Source organism: Stylophora pistillata, chromosome 14 (genome assembly GCF_964205215.1).
Source record: "Stylophora pistillata chromosome 14, jaStyPist1.2, whole genome shotgun sequence".
Classification (NCBI taxonomy): domain Eukaryota; kingdom Metazoa; phylum Cnidaria; class Anthozoa; order Scleractinia; family Pocilloporidae; genus Stylophora; species Stylophora pistillata.
Window position 1 is genome coordinate 12,654,290 of NC_142532.1, and position 20,892 is coordinate 12,675,181.

At 37.9% G+C, this 20,892-nt stretch overlaps 1 protein-coding gene and 1 long non-coding RNA gene across 4 annotated transcripts; one reads left to right on the forward strand and one right to left on the reverse strand.

Annotated features, from left to right (window-relative positions):
* Positions 1 to 1,101: 1,101 nt before the first annotated feature.
* On the reverse strand, positions 1,102 to 19,296 carry LOC111330639 (homeobox protein six1). 3 transcript variants are annotated; one of them, XM_088746029.1, is made up of 4 exons: positions 19,159 to 19,296; positions 10,796 to 10,902; positions 2,786 to 3,442; positions 1,102 to 1,984 (listed from the first exon to the last, which is right to left on the reverse strand). In XM_088746029.1, exons 3-4 carry the CDS (start codon positions 3,337 to 3,339, stop codon positions 1,696 to 1,698), a joined length of 843 nt encoding a protein of 280 aa, XP_088602155.1. In that variant the 5' UTR covers positions 3,340 to 3,442; positions 10,796 to 10,902; positions 19,159 to 19,296; the 3' UTR covers positions 1,102 to 1,695. The 3 variants fall into 3 exon arrangements, with proteins under 3 accessions (XP_088602155.1, XP_022791271.1, XP_022791270.1); XM_022935536.2 differs by lacking the exon at positions 19,159 to 19,296 and adding an exon at positions 12,231 to 12,376; XM_022935535.2 differs by lacking the exon at positions 19,159 to 19,296 and adding an exon at positions 12,172 to 12,299.
* LOC148716593 (uncharacterized) lies at positions 13,438 to 20,884 on the forward strand. The gene is made up of 3 exons (XR_015995669.1): positions 13,438 to 14,852; positions 15,349 to 19,566; positions 20,487 to 20,884. It is a non-coding gene; the product is annotated as an uncharacterized LOC148716593 (long non-coding RNA).
* The last annotated feature ends 8 nt before the right edge of the window (positions 20,885 to 20,892 follow it).

A 20,892-nucleotide genomic window follows, 5' to 3' on the forward strand; every position in this document is an offset into this window, starting at 1 on the left:
CATTTTGCGTGCTTCAAACCCCAAAATAGTAGCTGCTGTTAACATGTGTTTTGACATGTGCTTTCTTGATAAATGCTATTGAAAGCGCACAATGCTTCTTTTGTGCTTTAATTGCTTTATTTAAAGAGATGCGAGCGCGAAACAAAAGCCCAAGATACCTGTGAATTACGGTGCTTTTGTGTGAAAAATGGACGAGATAAATAAATACACTTCGGGAAAACGGCGCAAGATAAAGGAGTGTTGTGGTTTGAACCTCCTGGGGGACTGAACTGCATTTTCACTGGCTTAGCGCCCAACTTCTGTCGTCGCCGATGATTATGACGCTTGATAAAGCGAGCTCTTTCACGAGCCCCCACGCCCAAGTCACGAAACATAGCTCCTCGCACGGGACAGACGGGTGAAATATAGTTTTACAATGCGCGTGCTAATCATTTGAAAAGTTTCCCTCTTCTCTTCTAGTGTCAGCCTTTTGTTCAGACAATAAAACAATTACTTCTGTTGTTCCGTGATTCTTTCTTTTCTTCTTCGCTTGTTTAGTTTATAAAGAAAGGGCGAAAGGTTGAGCGATTTGCCTCTCAGCGGCGCCACTAGCGCGAGAACTTTGCGCTCGATCTTGAGACCTTGGACCCTGATAGAAATCATAACGCGTAAGCACGAGAAACCCAATCTTTTTATTGCCCAAATTTCCTTCTTAAGCACCGCTCATTGTGATTTATTGTAAAAATAACACAATAATGGAATATCCTTAACGCGGCGAATAGAGTCGCATTTTCGAAGTCAAACTTACAGTAACCTCTCAGTAGGCAAGCTAATCGGTGCGTATTTAGATGGAAGTCTGCATGCAGCCCTTACGATAAGTTACTCTCTTTTTGAAGGAACAGATTTCTTTGGTTTTTGGACGATCGACGCTAAGTGAACTTAGCGTACTTGAATATATTGTGGGTTCTCTTAAATGGTTTTCAATTTCCTCCAAGTGATATGGCGTTATTTGAGAAGATGTCCGCATGTAAAACGAGAAACCACTGAATATATTTAACGGAAAATAATAAAACTTATCGCTTGAAAGGTCGCGTTAGCTAAGCTAATGCACTACACGTCATGTTATTCTGAGGATTTTTATTCTCACTGCAAATCAAGGTGTACAGCGAAGTCGTCTGACATTGAACAAGGAGGCCGCAGTTGTTCTCAACCAACTGGTCGCTCGTGAAAGAAAAATGTACAAGATTAATATATGGAATAACACAAGGTGATAGTACTTTAAACATGACTGCAAGAAAACATTTGCTTTATACACCTCATTCTTTTGAAGATATATCGCATTTTTTTTATCACAATACCGACGTTTTTGGTTTTAATCTTGATACGTATGCAAGGTTATAAGCTTGCGTCGGTGTTTACCTTGTACACAACTGCGCGTATGAATGAAGCTATTATTTAATGGTACATTGTACCCCAAGTACGAAGCAGTTATTGTCGAAGTTCCCAATGGTTCAGCTTTAGCGTCTAATTGTAGTCTAACTATGCTTTTATAAGCTATGCTAAATATCTTAATAAATTGAAAATATGCTCTAGGCTGTGGCATTTGGAAAGATTTTCTCTGTGCAAGAGAAGGAGACGGGTTCTTTTCCGTTCAAACGATTTAACCAGTTGGAGAAAGCCTTAAGTCTCAACGGTAATTCCATAAGCGTGGTGCATTTAGAGTCCTACGAGAGAATTTGTTAACGTAGTTAGCATGTGGCTGTCATGAAGTCCGTGGGTGAATTCAGTCCCCGAAACGGGCGCCATAGAATCATGCGACATTGCAGCCATTAGAGCAGGGTCATCCACTTCTAGTTTGACAGGAACAGGAGTGTGAGTGCCGGGTATATGAGATCCATTCATGCATTGGGAGAAGTCGGGCATACCACACTTTTTCACGTCATTCAGCATCGCCTGCTTCTCAGGGTTTAACATCTGCTTGGTTCTTATGTCTACGGTTGATTCCCTGTTTGAAATCGCGTAAAAGCAACCATTACGATGACAAACAAGCACGAACACTTATTACATGAAAGCGCACTCTCTTCAACTGTATTTTGTTTTTTTTTTCTAACTAGGTATCACTAAGCTTCTTTAATATCGCAAATGATAAGTAGTCGCTGTAAGTATCCCGTCTCTATGTCGATTAGAAATAGCGACTTATTGAGGTGCTATCGACCGAAAGCCCTCTTGGAATCCCCGAGCAATGTGGAAAGTAAAGGCTGCCAACCATATCGCAAGTTGTCAATCGACTAGCGAGCAAGCTGGTTGTTTTGAATGTGTTATCAAAAGAGGAGGGCCAAATCAAATGACAATTTTTTCGTATCCGATTCTCTTTGGCAAGATTGTAAATCAACGAGCGTGAACGCGGAAATCTCATTGCGTGGTGTTGTGGTCACTTTCCTTCGGCACACGCGGTTATGTATACATTTATATTTGATGTATGATGAAAATGATCCTCCTTCTTAAAGAAAATTAAATTTGCATGAAATGAACAGCTAGTCGCAGTTTAAGTCGCTTTATCAACTTCCGACCCTCGAGTAGCTCAATAAATTCTCTGATGAAGGCGAAATTGAAAGTTAAAAAATATTGTCGAAAAATTTGGTGCCGGAGATGTTTAGCTTGCACGCAAGGGCGAGTTTATGCTCATATGGGCTGGCTAATTTCGTGTTGTATGACAAAATAAGCTATACAAAGTGACTGAGGTGAAGGTAAACGATCGTGAGTGCAGGCCATAAATAGATGGACATCACACTAGCGAGACACAAACCTTATTTTGGCTTCCGCTGCCCTATCCCGCTGCCTCCTGTTCTTAAACCAGTTGCTTACTTGTGTAGTGGTTAGACCTGTTGCCTCAGCTAGCTCGCGCTTCTCTCGAGGCGATGGGTATGGGTTGTGCGAGTACCACTCTCGCAATATGTTCCTTGATTTTTCCTTGAAACAGTAACTAGTCTCCTCACCATCCCAGATCGTTCTCGGCAGAGGAAATTTGCGTCGAACACGATATTTCCCCACGGCTCCTAACGGCCGACCGCGGAGTTTCTCAGCTTCGATGTAGTGCGCCTTTAACCAGAGTGACTGCAACTTGGGATGCGAACTTGGAGAAAACGTGTTGTTTTCCAGTATACGATACAGCTCTTGGAAGTTGCCCTGATGGAAGGAAACCATCGCCTTTGCTTTTAGCACGCTCTCGTTCTTCTGGATGGTTTCGCATTCGGGGAGAGACCAAAGAAATCTTCCGAGACGTTCTATGTCTCCGCTCTGCTGTAGTACCTCGCACACGCACGCTACCTGCTCCGGTGTAAAACTAAATGTTGGCAGCATACTCTGTTGCTTGGAAGGTGTTACTCTGCCGGTTACAGTTTATCCTTTCACTTCTTTGTATTGTCTATTTGTCTGAACTTAAGACGGTACTCGCTCTTTATAGCTAGTTGGAATCAAATTGCACACAGTTAAAAAGCCAATGTCACCCACTAACCATCAGACTAATTTTCATTCACTGGCGTGACAATGTCATTATTAAATTAAGATTAGAACTTGAACCCTGATCTGTGATTGGCCAACTCTCCCCATCCAGATGGTTTATATTTTTTCAGTAGATTTTTAATCAAACACCATAGAAACAATGTCAATCGCTTTCTTTGCGTCTTCGAAAATTGCCACTTCCGCTGGAACATGGGTCCTTGAGAAGAAAGGCTTACCGACAAGCCTTTAACGCAATTACCTTCGTCCTCGCGTTTTGGCTTATTATTTACCTTAAAAACGGCATACGATGGCGAGGCGGTCAATTCTGAACTCTGCAGCTTAACTGCCATGAATTGTTATGTTTGTAACCCTATAGGTGGATCGTATTTCTTTCTCGAGACTATTTGTTATGGCAACTTATAGAAAGCTAGACGTAAAGGAGTAGAACTGGATTGTTTACATCGCGCTATTACTCAAAAGATGCTAATTTAGAAGGCTAATAATGTTATGAGAGACGGGCACGAACAAAGGTAGTGTTTATTGATTTTGCAAATTTGTCGTTGCAGAAATGACAGCCAAACCAATCAACGAAATACGTGTTAAACAATAGCTTGTCTTCTTCTGCTAATCCAGGTGTTATCCAGATTGTTGCTTCATCTTTGCTATTTGAAATAAAAATATAAAGAGTTGTTCCATTTTTTTGGGAGCGATTTCCTATTTGCCCCGTCTACCTTTCTCCTTTGCCTTGAGACCATTGGCGAATCACGACCAAGGAATGGTTTGCAAAAGTTAAAAGAAACGATATTGTGGTTATTATACGTTTGGATACTATCTTTACGATTACTTTGTCTTAGGAGCCGAATAAAAGACCGTTTATCCAAAACTAACACAAAAATTAATGCGAACCACTTTGATTTCTTGAAATCTTTGCTGTATATTTCTAAAATAACCTATTCAATTTTATACGGTTAATTTATCTCTCAAAATTTACCACAACATACATTTTCCCAATATAATTAGCAACATGTTTGATAATGCTGCAAAAAGATGAAAGGTTTTATCACGAGTAGCTCGTAGACTTTCCTTAATTACAGACGTGATATTCTCGGAAAAAAATTCACCCGCATTTTAGTCGGAAGCTCAAAATTACCGGAGATCATTTTTTGCCTTTCAATTTGCATGAGGTTTTGAGCGGTGTTCGAAGTCAACCGTCAAATCGCGACGAATGCATAACCAATCTAAAGCTGTATTTCCAATTTTGCACGCTCCTCTACAGTGTTAATCTCATCACTTAATTTTTTGTTGAAGATCAGATAGGCTTATTAAAGCAATTTAGCAAAGATGCCTTTTCGGTCGTGGGAACAGTTCTCCTAACTGAATCGTTTTATTCATCTGGAGGATTACATGCGAAGATGAAGTTATGCGAAAGTACACAACTTATCTGTTTAATTCAACTTGCACATTTTCCTTGTCTTGAGAAAGCCATAAAACTGTGTAATTTGAGACGTTTTATTCTCACTCGCTAAGTGTGCCTTTCCATTAGAGAGAGAAAGAAATGAATAATTTATGAAATGTTTGACAGGCCATTAGGAGCAGGTTGCAATGACAGTTGAGGCGTGTGCTTCTAGGCTTTCCCTCTCCATTTTGAATTGATTTTTTGGTTTCATGCCGTTGAAATTGTGTCATCTTAAGGGATGTTTTGAAATTTTATATTTATTGCGTGGGTGATGGAACTTCAAAATTTCCTCTTCGTGTCGAATTTTGCTTCTATTTTTACGTATCAGTTCTCAAACATTTTCCATCACAATCCAGAACGCTGTCATACAGGAGCTTTGTTCTCCACATGGGAAGTGCAAACAGTTGATTTTAAGTTTTGTGTTTACAAGATCGCTATCATAATACGATTATTTTCGACTAAACACCGGCCTTGAAAAAAATTAAAACCACTGGCAGAAATGTTTAAATGGTGACAGCGCTTTTCCCAAGCCCACCCATGACATTGACTTATCTGTTTCGCTACAAACGAAATAAAACGCTTCCAATTCTAGTTGAAAATGCTTGAAACCTCTTGTTTTATCAAATATTTTTTTTTTATCGAAGATGTTACTTTACTTTACGCACACGCTATAAATTGTTATCACTTCTGGTATCTCAGTTTCACATCTCTGCTCCTAAAAGGTACCCTTGCTCAGAGGTCATCTCCTCAAAGCTCCCAAAGGAAATTCGTCGATAATATTTTTCTTCCTGCAGGATGTGAATCGATATTAGATAAGGACGTGAAGTACTACGTCAAAGGAATTATACCTTTTACTACTGAGTCCTAGTTAAATACTGTGGTTGGAAGATTTTTCCAAGATTTTCTTAGTGGAGTCTCTTCCATCGAGCCGAAGTGGAAACCGACACTAATCGTCGCGTGCGGGAAACGTGTCAGCTTCTCTTGGACCCGCTTTCGTCGATGTTATGGCTTAACGCTGATTATTACTTGCGATAAAACTATTATTTTATTTCCTGGTTTCAGACAGGCTTAGCGTTGGCTTATTGTCTTCTTTGACGTTTAACGTAAAGGAAAATTCTCGTCTTACATCCATTGCAAGAAGGTGAAACAATGTCTCCGTTGTGTCGTTTGATATATATAGATATATCTTCTTTTTTTCCTGATAAACCGGATGTTTGATCTGAAAAGCGTCAGGTTTAAGTTTTAGAAAAAGTTTCACTGTTTAGGCGTGGATCTTCAGCGGTTTTCTATTTGGGACTTAAAGACAAAATATATCATCCTTTCGGGGCCAAATGTGATCCAATCGATTGACGTATGCAACAGTTACAGAATAGTAGTTTATAAATTCCATCCTTTATTATGTGTGAACAGTTATGTTTATAGGCTACGAAAATTCGATAAATTTCCTATTTTCTAGCAAAGAAATAGATTTGATGTGATTTGTACTTCTGTAAAACTGTCCTAGCGCGTAGACCCCGCGCATGATAATACAGCGTCAATGTGTCTTGATTTCATACTGGAATAAAAGAAAGTCGAAACGAAAGCCAAGCATGGCTCTTCCAAATGGCGGGTGGCCAATTTCTCTTTACAGGTGAAAGTTAATTAACGTTCAAGACACTGAATGGGATGCAATATCACGACTAGATGTCCTTTTGGCAGCTTCTCAGCTATAAAAATGGAGCTAGGTAGTCTTCAAAAGGCTGCAATATTTGTAGGGAAGGCCTTTTGTCTCGCACAGCTGTAGAGTCTCAAATTGGAACTCCAAATATCCCTTCATATCCAAAATATTATGCTTCTGATCTATTTTAGATCAACACCCTGCTGTGTATTCTCGTAAGAGGGGCCAGGTTTACAATGAACAAAATTTGAAATATCGATAACGAAACGGTCCAACACAAGACAGAATTATTTCACAACGGTGGTGTCCGGAGGTTGACTATGACGAAGAATTCCTATGTTTTCTCGTAACTCTGGAACTATTCTGGTATTGAAAAAGGGCGCTCATTCTAAGTTTAAAAGGTTGCTTGTTGTTGTTATAAAAATTTTTCAATGCATTTTGATCGTTGTAGTGACCAATACTCCTCAGCTTTTCATTTTGGACTTTAGATTTTCTTAATTCGAGGATTTACAGAGGTAAAAGAGCCGGCGCGCCATGCTGTAAAGGGGGACCGTAGTGCTGATGCCGGAGACATGTATCAAAATGATGGTAATAGAACTGAGTGAGAGAAAATGAATGGATTATTCCAACACATTGTTGAGGATTTAATGCTAAAGTGCAAATTCAACCAACAGTGTCAAAAAAGATATTGTTAAAGCCCTGAAGCTAAAGGCGGACAATCCTAGCACCTGTTCTAGCATCATAAAATGCCCCGACGTATGAAAAATATTCCAATTTACTGCTAAAAGAACATGAAACGACATTTTTAATATTGATGATGAGAATGCACTTCAATTTCTCAATACCAAGTCTTTAATCTGTGCTTTAGCAGTTTTTCATTTAATCATAGGTGAAAATCTACCTTTTTTTTTTTTTTTGGGAAACAACACTTCGTTTGCCAGCTTTTACACCTGGAACTTTGGAGGTCTGACAGTACTCTTAATGCGACGTTATTTGATCAATAGCGCCACGAAGTCGCTCCTTTTGCCAGTGTACTAATAGACTAGCAGCCAAACAACTTTGTGTGAGGATGAAGTACAAACTGTGGGTCGATTCGGAAGTGAAATGCAACCTCTTTATCGACTTTGAAGTTTCTTTAACGACTCTCGTATCTTTTTACTTTTGTCAATCGATTTAGAATATCTGATAACCAAATTAGCCGATATTGAGAACTTGAGAGCTCACTCTATTTAAAACGATTTTAAAATCAGAAATAGGCAAAAGGCAGCCGGTCTGTTCGAATACCCGAAATTAAGGCAAAAGGACAATTACTATTTGCTTTGTCTCCCGAGTTGTTCTTATTCAAAAAACAAAACACGCAAAAAAAATCTCTGCACCCCTCATCAGACGCACTCTTTAAAAATGATATTCCTCGCTAATGAACAACAACAATTAGTTGCAACATGAGCGATACCTTCCGATGATATTTTAATAACCGCGCCACTTTATTAAGTGCCTTCCTTGCTCGTATCGATCGACATGACAAGGAGTGTATATCGAGTTAATGGCTTTCTTCTACAGCGCATACAATTCAGTTTCAAAATTTTCTTTCAATTAAACGCTACCGCAACCATATATTTACTCGTTATTTCAACTTTTAGCGGCCCGTATCAAAGGATGTCTTGCTATACTTCACGCTACAACAATATGTAAGTTGTAACAATTTGACACTGATTCTTATGGCAGCAATCATACAAGTTCATTTTCAAAAATTAAACACGTTTCAAGTAATTAGAGATATGTTCGTTTAGTCAGAGGATAAAGCTGGAAAATGATCAGACTTCAAAAAATATTAAAGGTAGAGCTATTTCCTCAATGGCTCTCCCAACACACATGTTAAACTTGGATATTTATTTTACGATTTGGTTTCACCAGATGGTTTGCCAAGCCGCCCTCATGTCTGTCAATGTAGCCTTCGTAATTTCCCAGTTGTGATATATCGATATAAAGTTACCTTGATATAAGCTCAGATGTTATCGCCAGTGTGGGCTATGTTGGCAATATTGACATTAAGAGGTTTTACCCACGGTAGAAAACTTGCGTTACTGAATTTCGCAGATCACGACCGATAGATTCATTGCTGAGAGTTTGTTGCGTATTTTCCTTCATATCTGGATGGTCCCGCCTCCAATTTCGCTGGTATCTCTAGATAAATCTCTCCACCGGGAAAATGTCAAGGATACAATTAGAGCCTAAATGTAAACCAGCCAGTGCTTTTGTCCACATTTGGTTTTACTCGCATTCATTTTCACTGAAAACCATCATTTCACTCTCCTTTGTGTTCCCTGGCGTTGAAAACGTGCTTTTAACACTGAGTATTAAGTTACCTAAAAAAAGGCCTCGTTTATCTTTTATTTTCTCTTTCGGGAGTCGGTTACTTTGTAAGATGGGAAAAACATTCTTTTCTGGATTTCATTTTCCCAAGATTTAATTTGAAAGCGTGTTAACGTTTTGATAATCTCCTTCGTTCGTCCTTCTGTTCTTTAGTCATTTATCCTATAATAAAATGCTTCCCGCTCAACAAGTTTACCCCATTGTTAATCCGTTTTCATTTCGATTTTTTTATTTTTTTGCCTTCTCTTAGCCATAAATCATGATTTCATTTGTGTCCTTGTAAAATTTACAAGGCCAAACTCTATCCAACAAATCTCAGAGAACAGTGTTCCTGCCTTCACAATGTAATCCACTTAACTTTGAAAGAACTGGGATAAAAGTGTGAAATTGCACACATATCTTAAAACCGAAAGCAGTTTTAAGAGATTTGCCACATTGGTGTTAATTAACCTAGTTCTAGTTTTTTTTCATCGTTCCTGATTAAAATGTGACAAAATTACATTCTTAGGGTATAAGTTCTCCCGTACATGAAATAGGTACAAAAAGGATCACAGAAGTAATTGGTAAAGCCGTTTATCTTAATATAAACTATCATGTATAAACTACTGAAAGAACTTGATTATTATTATTATTTAGAAAGTTCGAGCTCTCCCTTCAGGAATAGATAAAAATCACCTCTTTTTATTCCCTGGAAAGGAGTCGCGAGAAAATGCAACTCCCGCTAGTCTTAACACTGTGTTTGCGGATCATTCCAAGACAGTATATAGCAAAAGTACTTTTAAATCGATTCAACATATGCAGGACAATTTAAACTAATAGGTAAACAAGCTGGACATGTGTGTAGAAGTAAAATGTATTCTTGTTGTTGACTTATACGAGAATGTACTCTGCCATTTTCCCTCCATATTTGCAGTTGAATGCGTAATTGAAGCCAAGGGTGGCTGAACCAACATTGTTACCTCGTCTTACTTTGTTGAATTTCGGACCTGCAAGACGACTTAAATTCTCTCGATTCTTTTGCTCAAGTTCGACTAAAAATATTTAGTTTTGAAGTGAGCGTCCAACTACATTGTGGCAAATTTCGTTTAGGCTCTCTTGGTAGGTTGGCGAGAAACTACCACCAGTTGTGAACTAAACAAATACTTTGTACAAACTGACTACTGTGGTCGGGCGGCAACCGGCCTCTCACAGACCAGGTTTCTTCACATCCAAATTAAAAATATTTAACATATTGCCATTATTCAAAGACACCACCGGCCACACTTTGTAGCTCTGAACTACGACAAGTGCCTTAGGTGACTGCCACAATCATTCTCTTATAAACAGGATATTGAAAAAGGAAGACTGTGGGAGATGGTTTAAAAATGCGAGCAATTTCCTCCGAGTTATTTAATCTAACTTTCATTTTCCCTTGATGGCTCGATCAGTCGCTTGTCTCGCTTTTTTATTGCAAGAATTCGACTAGAGCAATAAGGACGTAGCTATATTTTTAATCATGTTTGAAGCGAAAGTTAGAACATCCCTTAATAAGAGCAGCCCTTGTCGGGAACACCTTTACAAGTGCGTGTTTGCCCAATCCAATTTCGTCTTGTCTCCCTTAAAGTACAAATGTTTAAATCAGACCCTCGCTTACAAAGTTGTGTTCTTGCGGTTCGGGATAAGTTTTGAATTTGCGTGATACGTGAGACCGATTTGCCACACGATATCGAGTCATAATTAACTGGTTCCCAGCTAACGAAAAATCAACCACGAGGCCTCAAACCCATAAAAAAACTATTTCTTAATTTTAAATTGATGATAACAAGGTTTAAAGAATACTAAGTTCTTACCGTTTGTGATTTTTCCGTTTTGGCAACTGATATGGTCGATCGCCCGCAGCTTCTAGCTCTTCGTCCTAGCGGGGCGGCTGGCCGAGTGCGTTAAGTCCCTTTGACACCTGACAGTAAAGAACACCCTTCAATCAGCGTACTGGGTTTTAAAGGATGACTCGTGGAATTAATTATGCCACGTAGTAAGAAATATAAATAAGAGAACATCTTTGAAACTTACGCAGCCTAACCATATGAAGAAAAACTAATAAAGTGGAAGTTTAGGGAACATTTTGGAAAGGTCATTTTTTTTTATTAGATTACAAATAATTTTCAACGAAAAGATCGCGTTTCAAGTCATTCGTAAAGCACTATCGGTTTTCATATCGGGTAGATCACACATTATAGGAAAACTGTGACCTAAAACGATCTACCCCTGTTCAACAATTGTTTTGGTTTCTTCGACATAATTCGAAAAAAAACACAGCTATGCTTTCAAGAAGCGTTAAAAATATCCTGAAGAGAAAATGAACCGCATTGGTGGTTTAATAATTGAGGTGAGAGGAGTGATTCTACCTAATATTCCATTTTGTAAGAGAGTTTTCCTTTCTTGTCAAATCAGTCGCTTCTTTTAAAGAAGTTTAAGTATGGGTCTTTAGTTGTATTTCAAAACAAGAGGGAAGCTCTGAGGTTAAGCATAATTTAAAGGATATAATGCCCAGTGCGAAGACACATTATGTGGGGTTATCAAATAGCTTTCTAGTATTTCAAGCGGGACATTGTGTCTCCAATAAAGAAGAAAGTCTGTCAGCAAGCCTTTGCAATAAACGTTTATGTCAGCTTATAAATGTCATACAAACCCTAAAGGGAAATACCACAAAATTTGATATCTTGAAGGATAGAGATAAGCTGGACGCATGTTTCCATGGTGGTCGATATTTTTAGATCTTGAATCGAAAAAAGGCACAGAGAATTATTGAATTGTCTTTCGAAAATTTACGTGCTTCTCTAGCAGATATGAATTTCTGAAATGTTTTCTTGACGAAAAGTTTGTAGGTAACGTTTTAAGTTTGGGGTAATCGGAGCACACACTTCTATATATGTTTGTTTATTTCTAAAGTTATGACGCACACCAGTGACAGTGGTCCCCCTAACATATCGAAAAATAACACAAACAAGGGTTTTCTCAGGTAGCTCTGAAACATGGTAGGGTTTTCGGTGTCACATCGACAAAATAGAAATACTGTCGAGAATCGAAACAAGAGGAGTCGAATTTTGTCCGAGTTTCGAAGGGAGTCCCAATGTGGTACAGTCGTAAATTCCTACATCATTCCATGATGAAAAGGTGTAATTTTTTACAATGGCGTAAAGAGAATCGCAAAATACATCCGACTTACTGAAAGTTCTGGCACGGTTTGGTTTATCTTCTTCTTGTTATTGGCTTTTCATTACCTACCTCAAAGAACAAAGAGGTTCACAGTTTCCCGTTGCTCCTTGATCCAATTGAACAGTTTTCCCGAGAGAGCGTAAATAAAATTAACACACGCATTGTTAAGATATTAAACAGGCATTTCGTGTATGCAATGAATATTTAACAAGCTAAACGGATTACCTAGCCGCTTTTTGAAGTGAAAAGCAATTTCCCAGTTATTTTGGACACCTTGTTAGCCTCCTTCTTTTTTCATATGACACGAGATGTTTTCAACTCTTGAGCCACACAGCTTGCTATACCTAGCAACAAGCATTTAGTAGTGATCATAATTTCGTAAAGGGTCGCGAGTTTGCTTTGACCCTGAACCGTCTGGATCCTGAGCGGGAAAGAAAGAAATAGACAGCTAAACCCCAGAATTACGAAAACTCTTTAACTGAATTATGTTTCAACGCGTGATTTCAAAACGTTTTGCCAAAGTACACTATACTGAACAGTATTAATCCGAGGGTCTCATCGAAAGATTTGCACGCTGCACCTACTCAACAGCTCGCAGTGTAATGAAACTAAACAACACATCAGCCCTAGCTTTAGACTCTAAAATATATATGTACAGAACTAAAAAAGTACCTCCACATTTAGTCATATTCTGATCAATAGCTTGTACTCAAAGTTTATACATGTCTTTCAAATAATAAGAGTATTGTAGCACGAGGAAGAATAGACTCGCTCGATTAGCGTAAATGATGGGGACAAAGAGCAGAACTTGGCGTGAAAGATGCACCCTAGCAAATGAAGATCTAATTGTTTTATATTAATTGCAAAACATGTGACCTAAAATCAATTGACAAGCTCTGTTCCAAAGCAGTGCTTGCAGCACAGATACGCATCTATAGCATGTCTTGATCCTAGTTTTTCCACTCCAGTTGTGACATTTTCCTAATCCGTCGTGTCAACAGATCCATTGAAAACAAATATAGTTTTTCAGCCTTAACTAGGCATTCAGCGCGAGCTTAGGTTTCAGAGACTAGATGAAACGTTTATACGGTAGCTGTTTTTTGGATATTCAACATATGCCTAAGTTGTATAATTTTTAACCTCCTCCACCGATGCGCCATGTAAGATGGTAGTAAAACGCGCTTTATTAGGACATCTTTGTAAAAGATGGTGTAGGTTTCACCTCATCTGACCTGGCTGTTGGCTTTTAAGTCTAGATCCCCCGATATTTTGCGTCTTTAAGTGCGAACAGTTTCCGCCGGGTGATGTTATTTTCCTACATAGATGTCCGCACACCAACCTGTTTTTTTCCTCAATAACATCAAAGTGATGCGTTTGTCCTGCTTGTATCAATTACCAATTGTTTTTATTTGGAACAAAAGCATAAACTAAGACATTTCCATTTTAAAATTTTCCGAACATCTGGCATAGCTTGGAGTTAAGTGCGTCATTTGATATTTGGCGCCAGGAAAGTGGTTCATTTATAATTAAGCCATTCTCTCTCCAAGGACGGCTAATATGGTTATAACAACCAGTTGATAATTTGAGAAGTTTCCTTTGTTCAGTAAGTTAGCAACTTTTTCAAAGACCCTCACCTTATTATCTAACATTTTCTTGTTCTCTTGGCGTTGCGTTTCTACTGAGAAGATATCTTAACTGACATTGATTCAGAATTCCATTCAATGAAACAATAAAGGCAATCATAAATAACCTCAAGTTATCAACGAATGGAAGAAATGCAAATTTCCCAATTATTTATCACTAAATTACCCCCCTTTTCACCCAATCGTCTCTGCGGATAAGTAAAACGGAAGTTTTCAAAAAGGCCCTAGTCTAACCTTTAAACTGAGCAATGATTACGACTATGATTTGATTTACTTAGGAAAATGTCAACGAGTCATCGAATTTAATTAGCACCTATATTGTAATCAATACCTGTGGATGATTTATACAAATTTTGGGGAGCGTTTCATCAGTTATCTCAAAGCTCTACTTATTTTTCATGCGGCCTTTCTCGGTTTAGCGGAAATACTTTCTTAGAACGATATTTCCTTGCTTCACCGATAGAGAACCATTTGATATCCACAAAGCCTCTAGTTGCGTAGTGACAATGAAAGGTTCAATTAAATTTGGGCGCCTACACAAATTTGTCGATCTATATATAACATCCTAGTTCACCAAGGTTAATTTGTGCTATCTTGCCGAAAAAGCAATATCGAGGAAATTCAACGAGTGTATTCGCACATTTGGTCATTGAGGAGTTAAAAAGGGTATCACCAGGGTTACCGCAATTTTAGTGAATCTTTAAGTAGCTAGTCGCGTTAACGTTTAATTGAGGCACTCTTGATTCTGACCATTCGCTATTACGAAAAGGAACAGAGCTAAGAACTTAGGAATTGCACCCAAATGGAAGAAAAACAGCCAAGAAAGCCTTGACACCACCAATCAGAAGATTGCCAAGCGGCATAGTGATGTTTTATATCAGGACTTTTTCAACTTATGTCAAAGGCCTCCACGACATGGCCTTTCCTGAGAATTTTATTTTTTTTCTCTACGGTCCGTCGAGTTATATCAGCTAGATAGCATTCAATTTGACGAGAGACCCGACGCTGAGCAAGTCGCAGTGGATGGATGTAAGGATTCCAAGGACGCGTAAGTATCATAAAACTAAGCTCCAAAGTTATCCACCGTTTTCCTTGCTATCGCTTTAATTGAATGACCCTAAGTCGTACACTTATGTGTTTCGTTTTTCTTTTAGCGTTAAGGAGTACTCTTTTTGAATTGCATTTCCGCTGGGAGATTTCTTCCACTGGAGGACTTGTGATGGACGTTCTTTTCACAAAATTTATAAACTAAGTGAACTTTTCAACTCTAAACAAGGAAATTTTATCGGAGTATAATTTCCTCTGATCTTTTTTCTTTTTAATTTATTACCTGATAAGTGTCTCTCACGAGCCTATTTTCATATCAATACGTTTTTCTGTTGCAAGAGTTCCTTGTTCGAAAACTGGCAGGTGGAGTTGGGAGTTGTCAAGGGAGAGATTATATTTTGTTCATCTACGGATGGTCTCTACCATTGAAATTTGCTAACTGGGGAGGACTTGTCGAAATAGAAATTTATCGTACAACAGCGGTTTTATATTCGTAGGTGCAGTCAAGATCTTGGACTCCTGGTTCGGTTGCAAAAGTATAAAAGTCAAGGGGCGCATGAAGTGCCCAAGGGGTTTTATGTAAACAAAGCAAAACACCAGTAAACAGTTAAGCTAACTTGATGTGCTTATCGATTAACGCATTTTTATCCTCACTATTTCTTGCTTCTCTTTCTTCCGCTTTCCTTTTTACCGGGTTAAGTTGCAGAAATAGTTGGAAGCAACCGATTCTGATCAATTTTAAAAGGAAGACTACAGATCATGGTTGATCGGTCAAAACAGTCAACGCAAGCATAAACGCAAACAAAACACATATATACAAAATAATGATAATAATTACAGCCTTTTGAGGGATAAAACTACGACCAAAGGCCTTTACAATGAACAGGTTATTATCTGAGTGTTGCTCCTGCGGTTATGCTTGCCTCGCATGCGTCAATCAGCCTTCTCTCTACAATACAAACTGGTAGCTGCCTTAAGAAATGCAGAGATTTCTTCTTTTTTTTTTTTTTTTTAATTAACTAAGAATCAGGGATTTGAACGTGATTGTCACTAATTGAACGGTGGGTTTTGAAAGCAATTAGAGGCGGTAGACAACAAAGATTAGCAGATTTTATCCAAGACATTCGTGAAACAGGTAAACCTGGAACCATGTGCGTTGAAGTGCACACTTGCAGGTAAATAGATTGAATGGCTCCAGTGATCTAAAAAACCAGTGCTAGCTATTTCCGCCTTAATTGATCAACGGTGTATCACGTATGGAGCCGTGTACTTCTGCCTTTGAATTGTTTTATAAATTGCTTAACTATATCAAGGACAATGCCGTTTTTCAAATATGCACTAATTACTCTTTTTGTAACAACCTATCATTTTGTCGTTTGGCATCTTTGCTTTCCTTTTGAAATAAGACCCTTTTTTTGTCTGTTTTACACTTGAAATAAAGGAACAAGAGGTATTTCTAAACTTCTGAACACTCAGATCTGAAACCTCTCTGTGATACCCTATTGCATCTTTGCAAATGCTCTATTCGCTTGGAATTCGCCCGGACTAAACCTTTGCAAAGAGACATAAGATCCGATTTGGAAGCGAAAAAAAATTTTTTTTTTTCAAAGCAGTGGCCACGTTTTGGCAACAAATAGACAATAGAAATTTCTGTGATGAAAGGAAAAGAAACAACTACACAGCTAAAATCGTTAAGTTGGAAGGTGTAAAGTTGCGAAGATTTACATGTTTACTGAGTTTTAGGGATATTCTGTTGACGTTTCATCCAAGTGATAAGAAAAAACCTATGCTCAAGAATCTTTTGCCTAGACTTCGCTCTCTTCAGTAGTGATTTGCAAGATAATGGAACGGAATTATAAAACCGTTAGACTGTGACAAAAGTACACTTGGTTGAAGAAAGAATTAGAGGATTTAGTGAGTGGTATAGTGCCATTCCCCTTCGAATAATGTTACGTCGCTTTTAGTAAGATGTGGATCATTTGCCGAGGTCGAGCGAAATGATTTGATTTCTCAGTGACGAGCAGATCAACTCAGATTACAATGGAAAGAGATAGGTGAGCAAGCGAGCTTAAAAAAGATCTCTTTCTCATTCACAAATGTGCGTTCAATCATAAGTTAAAATGTATTCACACTGAAAAACTTGCCTACAATTTGCAATTCTTTCCGGCCTAACTCCGTCGTGGGATTGCGGTGTATGTTGAAAGCTCTTTTTTTTCCCAACCTATGCCAGTATTAGTCAGTGGAAAACACCGAACGCTGTTTTCCGCAGTAGTGTGATGAAATTGTCCCAGAACACGTCTTATTTTACTGGAGCAACTTTGCACGATCGTCCGCAGGAGTCAGACCTTTAGCAGGTTGTGCAATAGTTAGCATACTGGTTTGAAAAAATAAAAAAAAGAAAAGAAAAAGAAAAAGGGGAAGGGAATAAAATAAGCCACGATTAAGCTAGTTAGGATCCATGATATTTAATTCTCCGTTTTAACTGACTCAAACAAGTTTTGATGACCTCTTTTGGAATATTTTGTTTTGGTATAATATCAGGAAATGTTGAACAAAAGCTATCGTTGTTTATGAGTTTGACACAGTCACACCTGTATTAGCGGTCACCCACGGGGAATGGCGTGGTGACCGCTTAATACGGGTTCTTCAAAAGAGGGGTATTAGAAAGGAATTATGAAAAAAAAACCCATTTTATGGCTGAATTGGCTATGGCTCCCACAAAAATACTACGAACATTGCTTTAGGAGGATAAATATGGATTGAATTTTTCTTTAAAATAAAAATTCTTAATGGACGTGAAAATCACATGAACGAAGGAATGAAAATTTCGGGGATTTGAAGACTGACTTCTGAGTTCATGGTGACCGCTTTAATACAGTGCTGCTTAAAACACGTTCGACCATGCCACCACTATTATAATCATCATCATCATTATTGTTATTAGTATATTATTTCTGATTTGTGTAAGCGATAGTTATTTTGAACCGCATCAGTTTGTTTTTGCGTTGAAATATTCTGTAATTCGAAGTGGTAGCTAATTCATAACCTTACCTATGTCCAACTTTCTGACCAATAATCTACGAAACCGAGGTAGCTGTAATAAACGTGTCTTTAGGTTAAAAACTTTTGAAATGCCTGTTGGAAAAAACTACCTGAGCCATGTTTAGCATAGCACCTTAAAATATTCCCGGAGACAACACCCCCTCTAATAGTTAACAATTATTAGCCGAAGGCGAGGTGAATATCGTCCAATAATCCCCGAGACGAAGTCGAGGGCATTATTCGACAATATTCACCGAACCTGTGGCGAATAATTGTTTTAGTATAATTTCAGAGATGACCAACAGAGAAATTTCTAAAATCATAACATTTTAGGAACATTTATTAACATTTTACATTAACATTTTATATAAACCGCGTGGAGCGGTATATATTTAGCTCTTATTAACTGAGCGGGAGGTCTGTATGGGAGAATCTTGACCGAGGTCGCCAATACAGACCGAACGCAGTGAGGTCTGTACCAGCGACCGAGGTCAAGATTCTCCCATAAAGACCGACCTAGCTCGGTTAAGAAGATTTTTATTATATGGCTGTGTCTTATATGCCAATTTTTTATATTCTTTGTACCTTTTTTTCTAGACCGGTCTAGATGCCGGTCTAGATGGGAAAATCTAGACCGCTTTCAATATTGATTTCAGCCAATCAAATTCGTGAATTCGGTAGTTCCTAGTCCTTGTGAGACACAGCCATATAATAAAGCGTCATATAAGGAACTGCTTGACCAATCAGATTGCTGGAAACTCTTTGCTCAGCTCTGAAATTATACTAATAATTATTATAGGAATCACAATATCAATAATAACATTACTAACATAACTAATATGAAGGAAAAAGAGGAAGAAAAAGAAACATGTTGAAGTGTTTCTGAAAAGTACTTGATGAATAGCTAGGTCTTTGCCAATCGGTGAAGTTATAGCGATATTTTTAAGGGCTACAGAAAGAGGTTCAAGGAATTAAATTGAAGAAGCGGATTATTTCAGCAGAAGAATGTCACTTTTAAATCGAAACATCGATGTCAAGAGACTTTCTTAAGTTACAGATGTTGTTTGGCCCTTTTTGCAATCAATCTTTGTGACTACAAAGTCATTTTAAAACTCTGTATCTTAGAAATAAGTTAAAAATCGTGCTCAAGCAAAAGCACTATACGTATTTTCTTTGCCACAAAAAGACAAAATCAATTGAACAGACACGTTATCTCTCATAAATTGGGCCCCTCAAGTTTCCAAGGAATGAGTTGTATTTCTTACCTTGAAAATGACTGATGACATTTAAGAAGATTATTGTTAGTTCATTCGCTTTTTCTTTCACTCGTCCCTCTGCGGTCTTAATGCTCAAAAATGTTTCAAGAGATCAAGCAAAGGAACACATCAGTTTGCTAATGGAAGATTTACGGCTCGTCCTGGCACTTTTGTTCCTTTAGAAAGAAGGTTAATTTTGATAACTCCTCATTGTGCACGTTATTGTAGGAAAAAGTTGTCAAATACTGGCAGCAATTTGCAGTTTATTTGTTTTTCCTAACAGACATAAATTGTCATTAATGGTCATTTCACTCGCCTTTCTCCTTTAGTACAATATTAAAGTGCTTCACTCTGACGAACTGCGAGATACTGTTTAAGACCCACTTAAATTTCCAACATTCTAAAGAGTTTTACCAGGTGAGGTAACATTGTATTTAAACAACCAGTCAGGGCTATAGAATTTCCCTGCTTTTAGTTGAAACTGAATCGGAATTACTTAACTGATTTACTGTTCATGACGGACGTTTTAAAGGTTTTATTCCACCATTATTCTTTAGGGCTCTTTCGAATTTTAATTCTTAACAAAGCATTCAGCGATTCAGTGAGATGGATATCCTGTTCTTTAACTGCAAATGGAGCATTTTAATTAATCTTGTTTTCAGTCTTTGTTTGAACTTCCTTGGCAAGAAGACTTCATTAAAACACAAAACACACTTGAAAAGAAATAATGAATTTAATAACTGCTTTACCAAAGCACACAATTTCGTTAACAATACTTAGAAAGAAAAATAGTCCAGAATATTTTTTTCTCCTCTTTAATGTTCATTGTGGATAGAATAGGATTTTAAAATGCATTTAACTTAGTATGAAATTTGAAGAGAAAATAAAGCTTTGAAGTGAAGGTGAATCGAGTGAATGAATGCCTCCTTATTCCTCAGGGTAGCTTTACTAATGGTTTCTGCTATTGGGTATTTAGTTCAGAGTGTCTTAAGTTGTGGTAAATTCTCACTATTTTGAATCAATGTAATCATCATCGCACTCATCACAAATTTTTAGTCAAATCAGTGAGCGTCAATTGCATGTGCCGTTTACAAGATTTCGCCTAGACTGTTCGCCTTTAGCCTGTATCAGGCGTTGTCTTTCTATTGTTCTAAGACGAAGTTGGTCACCTATCACGGGTTTGGTTTGAACAGTCTTCGTCAGTTATGAAATAAACCTGGAGTGGGACAAAGGAGTCACGAACGAAGAAAACTTAGTCTTTCAATACAAGGGAACATGTCCAGACGAAAGACACATATGAACATATCCTGAAAACAATTTCTTTTTCATAATTATAGCAGAATATGCCCTGTCATAAAAAGTACCAAGGATGACGCTTCAAAACGACCATCAACATGTAATATACTGCCACATTGGCTTTAAGTGAATTGTTAAAGCGGAGAAAAGAAAGGAAGTTGAAAAGTCGTCCTATTATACCGTTGATATGGTGTGGTCAGATAATCTGCCCCAGATTCTTGATAACTACACCTACTTGGAGGTAATTTCCATCATCTGTTGGATAATGCCTTTTTCAGATATCGCCTCCCTTGGATTTACCAGGCGCTTCCCGCTTAAAACTTTGTGTTCCAATTCATGAGAATTAATTGTGGAACAAGATAGATTATATTAATTCGTTTAACCCTGTTCTAAGGAAATAGAGGGGAAAATATATTTTGCGATATTCTTTTAAATTTTATATTGATC

Excerpts from the sequence above, each read along its gene's own strand:
- LOC111330639 (XM_088746029.1), bottom strand. The coding sequence starts at position 3,339 with ATGCTGCCAACATTTAGTTTTACACCGGAGCAGGTAGCGTGCGTGTGC. Across the intron at positions 1,985-2,785 it reads GCAGCGGAAGCCAAAATAAG|GGAATCAACCGTAGACATAA; the intron begins GTTTGTGTCTCG and ends GATTTCAAACAG.